Below are 10,105 nucleotides of genomic sequence, written 5' to 3' on the forward strand. Positions count from 1 at the left end.
GCACATGTTTGTGCTAGCCAAAACAGTTGTAGTAGCACTGTGACATTGTGGAACATAAAAAAAATGCAGCATACATTTAGGCTGGCAGGGAAATTTAAATATGCCAACTTCTGATAAGTAAGCTTGAAGTTTTATTCGCACTCAGATCCTGGATATATATATATATATATATATATATAGTATATTGTATGTTTTTATTATATGAAAATATATTTTCTGCGCTCAGCGCTGCGGCTTCACTTTAGCCCATTTTTTTTGGCACCGGTTTCTGTTTTGTTTTAGGTTTTGGTTTTTTTTTTTTTTGTCAGGTAAACAGCTGCTTGCATTGGGATTCGGGTTAAACTGATTGCTATAGCCAAATTGCTTTGCTTGGTAGATTTGTAGACTTGCAGGTCGGTCAGCTATGGCGACATCTACGAGGTGCGCGGCTGGCTGGGCACATACTTCTCCGAGGGCTGATACTGCCACTGGGCGCAGATGGCCTCCTGCTCCGTCTGATTGTAGCCGGCTCTGGGTGAGAAGAGACAACAAGAGACCGTGAGACTGTGTGAACGAGAGAGAGAGAGAGATGGAGAGTTGCTGTGGCATATATGTAGGTACATGGCTGCAGCGAGCAGCTGGTGAGCATTCGCATTCGAGATGTGCTTAATTTATTGGCAATAATGAAAATCAAATGAAAACCAGAAAGAAAAAACACAAAAAAACAAAACCGAAAATGAATAACAAGAAAAAACTTAAAATAAAACATGCAATTGCTTTGGACATGCTGACTATGCGCTGCGTGCGGCAATCCTCTGCAGCTACTAATACTGAGCGGGCACACAGATGCCGCCCGGAGCTCAGCTCAGCTCCAGCCGTAATCATAGCCATAATCATAGCCGGGGCCATAGCGCGGCCGCTCGTAGTAGTAGCCCCTCGAGGGCGGCCGGCCTGGCGGCAGTTCGCGGCTGACCGGCGCATGGAGGCTGTCCCAGAGCAGGCGGGGACGCTGCACCACCTCGCGCAGTATGTTGACTGCGGCCAGGCCGACGCTGGCCAGCTTGACGCCGAAGCGTCGTGCATTGTGCTTGAGCGGGGGCAGTGGTGCGGGTGGCGCGAAGGGCGCAAGAGCGCGTCCCAGCGGATGTGGCTGATCTAGAATCTTGGCAATTAGATTATCGGCATGCGGCGGCACATAGAGATCGGCCTGCCGATACTCGGCCGGGCACTGTTGCCGGCTGCCGTATAAGTAATCCTCGAACCTTTGGTGCGCCGAGCAGGGGCTGCGCTCCTGGAAGCAGGTCACCTGCACCACATTGTAGAAGATGGCGCCCAGCGTGTTGGCCGTCTCCGTGTTGGCCGCCTGCAGACAGCGCCGGAACCGTGCATCGCAATCGCAATGGGAGCGGGTGAAGGTGCCGCGATTGCACAGGCCGCGCCGGCAGTCGCCCACGTTGAGCACATCCGGGCACATGTCGTGCTCGCGACAACAGCGATCCTCGCGCGCATGCTGCCCAAGATCATCGTAGCTGGTTGCTGCTGTGCCCGGGCCGCACCACTTTGTGCCCGGATATATGAAGCCGAGCCCGCCGCGAAACTCATGCCCATAGGAGCCCTGACGCCGGCACACCTCCTCCAGCTCCACGACAGACTCGCGCGGCACCTGCCGTATGCGACGCGGATCCGATTGCAGCAACATGCGCTGAATGTCGCCCCTGCGGCAGCACAAACAATTCGTTTCCAATATGAATATGCATATACATGTATATATTTGTCTTGTCCTTGCACTCACCGATCCGTGTGCATCTTGCAGAACGGATGACGCGACGAGAGCTCCACCATCATGGTCATGGTCATATCCGAGATGAGCACCGCGGAGCCAGCGCTCGGCGCCAGTCGCTGGCTCAGCAGCAGCGCCACCAGCAGCGATGTCAGCGGCAGCGCCGGCGTCTTCATGACGTCTTCCAGCAAAGAGCGAGAGAGAGCGAGAGAGCAGCTGCAAAGAGAGCGCCAGAGTGTATGAGAGAGCGGGCAGCAGAACACGAACACTAGCACGCACGACTCTGCTGAAGAAGAAGACTTCAGCTCACGTCCGACAGAGCGCCAGAGTGTAAGAGAGAGCTGGCAGCAGAGATGCGCACGAGACGCTTAACGAACACGAACACGAGCACGACACGCACGATTCTGCTGAAGATTTCAGTATTTCAATACGTCAAGTCGTGTGTGTTCGTGTCACGACACGCGCTCATAGAGAGCGCCAGAGTGTATGAAAGAGCTGGCAGCAGAGAAGAGATGAGCACGAGACGCTTAACGAACACGAGCACGAGCACGCACGAGTCTGCTGATGATTTCAATATGCCTGTAAAGCGAGGATCGTTGAGTTAGTCAGCTGACGTCAAGTCGTGCGTGTTCGTGTCACGACACGCACTCCACGCTAATTGCGAGAATAGTTGACTGTAGATATGGAGGCTGAGGTGCCGGCTGACACACGGAATGTGGCCCACATTCAGCGTCCAATTAGCCCGCAGCTTGGATTTTGGCTAATTTCCGCGGACCGGTCAGCGCGCAGAGTTGACCTCACGCCGAGCACAATGCGCGACGGCACAGTGGGCCGCAGTCGTGCGAAAAATGTGATCAGCTCATTTGGAGCGCGACCGGCGCGCAGCTGGCACCACGGTAAATGATGAATGCGGCGATCAAAACAAAATCAATGAAAAGCAAAAAACAAAACAATTTGCAAAATAAAAGAAGACGTTTGCCAAGCAAACGGTGCACTGCACGACTACCAGATACCCTGTACTCAATGTACCCAAGCCAGACTATAACAAATATTGTCCAGATTAACTCTGATGATTATAGTCCGATATTCAGTCCGATATAGTCCGATATTCGTACAACTTTCCGGGAATGAATATGAGGCAGCACCTACCGCCTGTTACACACAAATGCCCTCAACCGTGATACTCCTTCTCAGTGGGCGGCTATAGGGCATAGAAGCCAAAGCAAAAAGATTTGCAACATGAAAGACACAAAACGGAAACTAATTACGATTTTGGCCAGCTTTAAGGCGCGTCCAATTGCCAAGCGGCTGAGACAGGGGCGCGGGTGGGGCTGGGTGTGGGGGCGGTGGCGGAGGGTGTGGTAACAGTGTGTCGAAATGATGCGCCGCAGCTGCTAACATAATTGGCCAATCGCTTGTTACCAATTCTTGGCCCATTGTTCGATTCGGAGAGGTCAAGGTCGGCCAGCCACGCCCACTTTCCAATTACAGCCAACTGTGCAAAGTGGCTACTGAATTTATTTGTCCGCCAGTTGGGCGGGTGGTCAATAGATCTGCGAATAGAACAGCATGAATACCCTGCAGTGCCGAGCAGCAGGTCGTGCAGTTCAATTGGAGTGTCACTGCATGACTCTCTTGAGGAAATGTCATGTAGTTTGTCATGCAGTTGCCTGACATTATTAAAGCAATCAGCTTTTGTCCGTTAACAGTGTTGGGTTAAAAGCGACAAACAGTGTTGTAAAGTGTTGTTCAAAGAACTGAAAGAAGATTTCAGAGCAAAATCTTTGATAAATGTGCAGAGTATTTGAGGTGCGTTCATGCTTAAGATTTTGGTTTTAAAGAGTTATTTTGAGTGATTTTCGGCGACTTTGGCATTTTTGTTTGTTTATTGAATGAGCACAAATCAATTTTTTATATGTTGTTTTCTTTTTTTTTTGTTTTCTCATTTTTTAGCAGGTAAACATCAGAAATACCATTGAAAAGTGCAAGTCTTGTGAAGCTATTGTTAAAGTCTCCGACGACAGACAGTTCTCTCTGTCGGTTGCGCTACGTTTTTTTCTTCTTTATTTTTTTTTTTGGGGGGGGGGGGGGGGGAGGAGGGGGAAGGGACATTGAATTCCAAGGCGTAAACTTGGTACAGGTCACGTCACGTCGGATTATTACAAATAATTAATGATGACATATTGAGAGCCGCTTATTAAGTATAATAAGCATCTAATTTATGAGGCTCAGGAGGCAGCGGGGCAGTTGAAGATCAATCAGCGATCGTTCAACAATTGTCAACTGTCTGGGCGCAACATTTTGGTGGGCGATCTGCGTATTTGGAGCCAGACAACGAGAGCTGCGAACGATCTCAATTCGCGGAATTGGGCACAATAACAAGCGACATGGCACTGAGAGGGCGTTCGGTAATCCGATCGGCAACAAGATCAGTAGCTGTTCCATCGTAATGTTTTTGATAGGCATTTAGCTAACAATGCGAATACTGTTCCGGTTTATCAGGCACAATTTCGCACAATACCAAAAAGCCAAATGTCAACTGACGCAATCTCGAACCGCAGCTTGTTCTCTCGAATGATCTGCGGCACGATCTTTAGACTCAATTACAAAAAGGGGGCGGCTTAATTTGCTCGTGGCTAGTTATTGAGGCGATCTGCCGGGCCTGGACTGTGATGTGATCTTAAGCTCGTTCCATAGTTCAATCCCCAGCTAGATTTGGATCTTAGTCTTGATCTTCGGCTAGATTTCAAGCATCTTCAGCGACACGATCTTCGGCTAGATCGGCAGATTAATGGATTAGAATAAGATATTGATTCAGCTCGAACTTTGGTTTGCTTTAAAGCTTAATCATCAACTAGATCTGATCTTCATGCTGATCCACGATCCGTAACTCAATTTATAGCTAAATATTTAGAGCGATCAGCAAGCAGCTTGAACTCTAGCTGCGGCTCGATCACGATCAGCGGCTTAATTTAGATACATTTTGTTTGTGTGTGTGTGTGTGTGTGTGTGTGTGTGTGTGTGTGGACTGAATATATTTCAATAACAATATTGCGATCTATTTCCATACCCGTACGATTTGGCGATCCGGCTGATCAGCATTTGCTGCAGTCACCCTTCGGATCCATTCGCATAATTTTCAATGTCAATGCTTTTTAAATTCATGGCACAAAAAGCCAGCTGCGACGGAGATCAGCGGGTCGATCGGCGATCAACGACAGCGTCTCGCCAAAGAGCCGGCGCCGTTGTTTTGACTTTTTCTCTAGCCTCTGGCCTCTAGCCTCTGGCCTCAAGCACAAGATGAAACGGAATTGAAATCAAAGTTCGATCTGCTCGACGATCGCATTTCGGCTGTCTCGAGTACATTGACCGCGGCCAAAACTGAGCCTGACTCTATTTGGGCTATTTTGAAGCCAGTCTTAGAGTTTCCTTGTCTCGTTGGCCCCTTGAGAAGGGCTCAAACAAAGAGAAGATCTGGCAAGGGAGCACGAGCTGAATCCTGCTTGATGCTTGATTGATTAATCTCCCACGCCATGGTTCGATATCTGCTCGCATCGACGAAGCACAGTCGTACAGAGTATCTGCCAGTCGTAGCTATTTTTGTCTTGTGCGTCGGAAATTAAGTTCGGTTGCGGGGGGTTGGGCGGCAGCTGGAGTTCATGCCCCAGAGCTGTTGCTCGCACTTTATGGCCCATCAAGTTGTGAGCTACTGTCAGCTCTCGATAAACAAGTTCCACCTGCAATTAGCCAAGGGCGGAGGGGGCAGGGAGCGGGGTGGTAGCTTGGGCTATGCTAAAGGTCGATGGGCGTGTCGTCGCTTGGATCATCAATCACAGATGAAGCGGGAGTCGAAGCTACTTTTGCTCCTTAATGCAAGCACAAAATTGAAACCACAAACCGAAGCGAACTCTTCTTTCCTGCAAGTGTTCCCCCTGCCCCTCCCCCCAGCCCACCTCCCGTACCCTGCCCCCCTGACCACAGCCTGTAGCCGGCCAAACCCTTCACTTGCCCTCAGCGCTCGAGCGCAATGTAACTGGTTTTTCTGGTCCAATCGTTAAAAAAGCCAACACACTGCCTGACCAGGAAATACCCTGTAACCACAGCATGGTAAAATTCATGCTTGACTATCTTCGGTCTCTGCGACGAAACTAAAGCCATCAATAAGGTGAAAGTGGGGTATGCAAGAAGTGAAATACCCTACATATTAAAAGCTTCTACTAACAATGGCAAGACATTGAGCTCCCCTTTTTGCCCTCTGCCTGTTACATGCACTTGCACATAATTGGTATACCCCAAATGCAGGGCTACAGGGTATATTCTGAAACCTACTAAATCAACAGCTAATTTCGAGTCATCTTCGGGCTGAGTACAAACAGCAATACACTTGTCTTATTGCGCTTTAGTATATAAATAAATCTAAAATTAAATTTAACTAAATAAATTGTTCTGCCGTAATTAGAAACCATTTTTCGGGACGATCCAGCTATATGGGTTAAATAAATAATTTAGCGCGCAACTTGTTTGTGAAAATATCTATGGCATGCAATATTTTCAATAGAAACGGCGCGCAAATGTCAATTGAATAAATATTTTATTAATAAGTATTTAGGAAATGTAAATATTTTATATTTTATAAAAAAAAAAAAACTGGTTCACGAACCGAACCCGACTGGAGCTGTGAGCTGTAAGCAGCGACAATTTGGCTTTGCAGCCCTGGGTTTTTGGTTCAAATTCCAAATTGGCTTTGCGGCCCTGGTTTTTTTTTTCAGTGTATAAAATGAGTGCAATTAAAATTGTTATCAATTTTGTGCCCATTTTACAACACTCACGGGCTAGTGTATAAAAATGTCAGCCACAAGAAGCTAGCATACCCCCCCCCCCCCGCCGCTCCCCCCTCGCCACACATATGCTTCACAATGACAACTTCAAGAGTTGTCCAACATTTTTTATTTTCAAGCCAAGTTGTTAACTTTGGACGTGTAATTGCCGAACGTAGTACCCCCTACCCTACCCCCCCCTTACCCAACAAAATGATCTTAATGGGCCTGCCAAAGGCCACAGACAAGAACGTGACGCCGCCTCCAGCTCAGCTGCGACTGGGCGGGTCCTTGCCCAAAAAAAGAAAAAAAACCACAACAAATGAGAAGAAGAAGGAGAAGAATTGAAGCCTGCGAATTGGGGTCAAGTTGAAGAGCAGCCATGCTGCGCTGACCTGGGCAGGTGCGAGTGGAGCGGGGAAGGGGGGTGGGGGGAGTGGTAGTTAGCGTAGAGTCCTCCCGCCCCTCACCGCCGCCCGCTGGCATCATAACAGAACGTCGGCTTTGTGACGGACAGTGGCAATGACAGTGGCGGTCATTGAACGAGCCGCTGCTGCCAGGTGAAGGTTAACCGTTATGGCCATAAACACATAACCAAAGATATAACCAAAAAGACAAAAACATAACAGAGTAACTGAGAAGCAGAGAAACAAATGCCGGCCACAGTTGCCACCTGTCTGCAGTGCGCGCTAATTGCCCAGAGTTGCCATGAGTTTTCGAAAATTGCCGTCCAAATGCAATTTGATTGCGGCGCGCTAATTGTCGGAAAACAGAGCCCAAATGCCAGTTAAACAAATGTCGGCTAATCAGGGCCCTCTTCTAAGTGAATGCTGAAGGGATGCTGGGGGGGGGAGGGGGCGGAGGGTAGCCGCAGCGGGGCGCGGCCTTAGCCAGCGCTTGCGCTTTGCTAAATGCTGTCTCCATTTTAGCCAGCTTCTCATGCAGAATCCAACAGCAAATGCCAAATTAATAAGCCAGCGTTTGTGTGTGCGACAGGTGTGAAAATCTGCGCCAGACAGGGAGAGAGGGAGAGGGGCGGCGGGGGGGGGGGGTGCGGGGCTGGAGGCCAAGCTTATCGCACATGCAAATATTTATTATCCAATATTTGATTTGTTGTATCCACAAAAGGTTCTATCTAAAAGCACGCTTCAGGGACGCTCCGTATAATATAGTATACCACATACATATACATATACATATGCATATACATATACATATACATATATATATATATATATATTTCGCAGACAACAACAGCAACTTTATTTTATAAAGACATCAATTTTGTAAATAGAAACTGAATTTCAAGTTGATCGGCTGTGAAATCAAGAACAAAAGGGAGCTCATAAAAGAGAACAGCAAGCCGGATATATAAATTACAGTCAGACAACCTTTGACCCCCATTTTAACAGAAGATATGGTGTTTTTTTTTTTTTTTTTGAAAATGCTTCTTGGCAAATGAATTCGAAGTCGTTCGGATAGTAATAAAAGTTTCACTTAACCGTTTCTCACGCTTTTTTCACACTTGCGGGTGGAATTTTGCCCGTTTGAGTGATGTCAATATTCGCAGCAAAAATATGCCATCCAATACTTTTAATACATATAAATGCTAGATAATTGCTAAGGTGAAGCATTCGCATTTTTCGGAAATCGGCCAGATCGGAGCACTATATCGTGTAGCGTATTTTAACTGAGAAATCCGTCAAGAAATTCCCTTTTATGGAAACCCAATCTGCTCAATTGTTGTGCAAGGGTTATATTAAAAAAAAATAAAAAAAATATAGAATAGAGTTCAAGGTCACATTTACAGCTAATATGCATTAAAATACCATTTTTGGTCCACTTTTGCTTTTCTTTCATTTTGCACTTTCACTCTTTGCTGCGAGAACTTTTCCATTGCAGTGCCCCGACAACCCACCGCCCCCCGCCCGCGCCCTGCCTGCCGCCAAATATGGTCACCTCTTGACATTTGCTCGACACCGATTGCCTTCTCGCTCGCTCGCTTGCGCTTCTGCTAACTGACGAGCGCTCTCTCTCTCTTTCTCTCTCCCACTCTGTCGCTTGCTCTCTTTCCTTTGTGGCCTTCAGTGCTGGTGCGTAATGACCTTCAAAAGGCAGTCAGAGACAACACAACAACAACAACAAAAACGATAACGGCTGCAGCAAGGACGAAGCCAAACCACGTGCCAGCTTTACATGGACACACACACACACACGCACACACACACATGAACAAAAAAAAATGAAATTAAAACGTCGAATATCCCTGAAAAATTCCGGCATTAATCGCTGCGCCCGTTAACCGCTAACCGTTAACCGTTAACCGTTTCGCCCGGCTGCATTTACCTGATTTGTTTTTGCAATTAACCGTTGATTTTTGTTGGCTTTTTTATTTTTTTTGTAGTAATTTTTATCGCGTTTAATTCTTGTGTTTACTTTTGTAAGGCTGCCGAAGGAGCAGCGCATAAAGGTGCGTACAAAAGGTGCGTGCGTTGGCTCTGCTGTGTTGCTGTTGCTGTTGCCGACGATGCTCACAACAAAACATTTCCGCAACGCGTTTGCGGCGCGACTGAACTTGATTCTGGCGCGCTAAGCGCTGTTAAACTTGGACTTGGGCTAAAATTGAAAAGCAACCGTCGATGGCAGCAGCAACAACAACAGCAACAAAACAGACACGCACACACACACACACACACACACACACACACATTGAGACAAGCAGCAGACGCGGCTAGAAGCTTGAGGCGCGCGCTGGCGGGGGCGTTGCGTCCGTCGGAAGCTGCAGCGAGCGAGCAAAATCGTACCTGGAAGCGTTTTGAATTGCATTTACACGGCCGAAAAAGCTTGAGAAAAAGCTCCGTTTAATTTTGCACAGCTTTGTTGTGGTTGGTTGTTGCAAACAGACCAAAATAAGTGTGACCAGCGCTTAGCACAGTTGCAAACCATGCGGCTGTACAATTGTGGATGGCAAATTCGTGTTGTGTGTGTGTCTAGGCTAACATTTAAATTCCACTCGCCGTTCAATGTCGGGTATCGATACTTTGGAGCAACAAACCGTTTTCTTTTGAAATTGTATAAATTTATTTAATATACATGTGTTGCGTGTACGTGTGTGTGTTACAAAAAAAAAAAAAAAAAAAAAAACAAATATAATAATATTGCAATTGCAAATAATAAATGCTTACAAGCTAAGCACAAAAAAAAATTGATTAAGTTTGGGTTATTTTTTTTTTTTTTTTAGTATACAAAGAGAAAAAAAATCGGTATGTATACATGTATGTATGTATAGCATATAGTATATATAGATTTCAATTAGTTAAGTTTAGGATTTTTAGCATTTGGCTTAACTTAAACCGTTTTTCAGTTCTGGTTCTTGGATTAGAAGTACAATTACATCAATGTACCGAATTACTTAATGCAGTGCGTCTAAATAAACGCTATAGTTACATACTTAAATATAAACAATATTTTGGACTTATTGTAGGTATTCCGGATGCATCCGGAGTCTATGTGTGTGTGTGTGTGGTGT

At 46.6% G+C, this 10,105-nt stretch overlaps 1 protein-coding gene across 4 annotated transcripts; it reads right to left on the bottom strand.

Annotated features, from left to right (window-relative positions):
- Window positions 1-109: 109 nt before the first annotated feature.
- On the bottom strand, window positions 110-9,175 carry LOC6633565 (acidic phospholipase A2 PA4). Of its 4 annotated transcripts, none has more exons than XM_015169939.3 (4): window positions 8,923-9,166; window positions 1,772-1,975; window positions 1,242-1,694; window positions 110-543 (listed from the first exon to the last, which is right to left on the bottom strand). In XM_015169939.3, the coding sequence occupies exons 2-4, from the start codon at window positions 1,933-1,935 to the stop codon at window positions 414-416; spliced, it is 747 nt and encodes a 248-aa protein (XP_015025425.1). In that variant the 5' UTR covers window positions 1,936-1,975; window positions 8,923-9,166; the 3' UTR covers window positions 110-413. The 4 variants fall into 4 exon arrangements, with proteins under 4 accessions (XP_015025425.1, XP_015025426.1, XP_070064483.1 ...); XM_015169940.3 differs by having other exon boundaries at window positions 118-510; window positions 8,923-9,163; XM_070208382.1 differs by lacking the exon at window positions 110-543 and having other exon boundaries at window positions 598-1,694; window positions 9,013-9,175.
- Window positions 9,176-10,105: the final 930 nt, after the last annotated feature.

The sequence above is a fragment of the Drosophila virilis genome, chromosome X (assembly GCF_030788295.1).
Source record: "Drosophila virilis strain 15010-1051.87 chromosome X, Dvir_AGI_RSII-ME, whole genome shotgun sequence".
In the NCBI taxonomy this organism is placed as follows: domain Eukaryota; kingdom Metazoa; phylum Arthropoda; class Insecta; order Diptera; family Drosophilidae; genus Drosophila; species Drosophila virilis.

Bases quoted from the DNA above. Each gene is read 5' to 3' on its own strand.
- LOC6633565 (XM_070208382.1), bottom strand. From the start codon at position 1,935: ATGAAGACGCCGGCGCTGCCGCTGACATCGCTGCTGGTGGCGCTGCTG. The intron at 1,695-1,771 runs GTGAGTGCAAGG...GTGCTGCCGCAG, and splicing joins TGCAAGATGCACACGGATCG to GGGCGACATTCAGCGCATGT.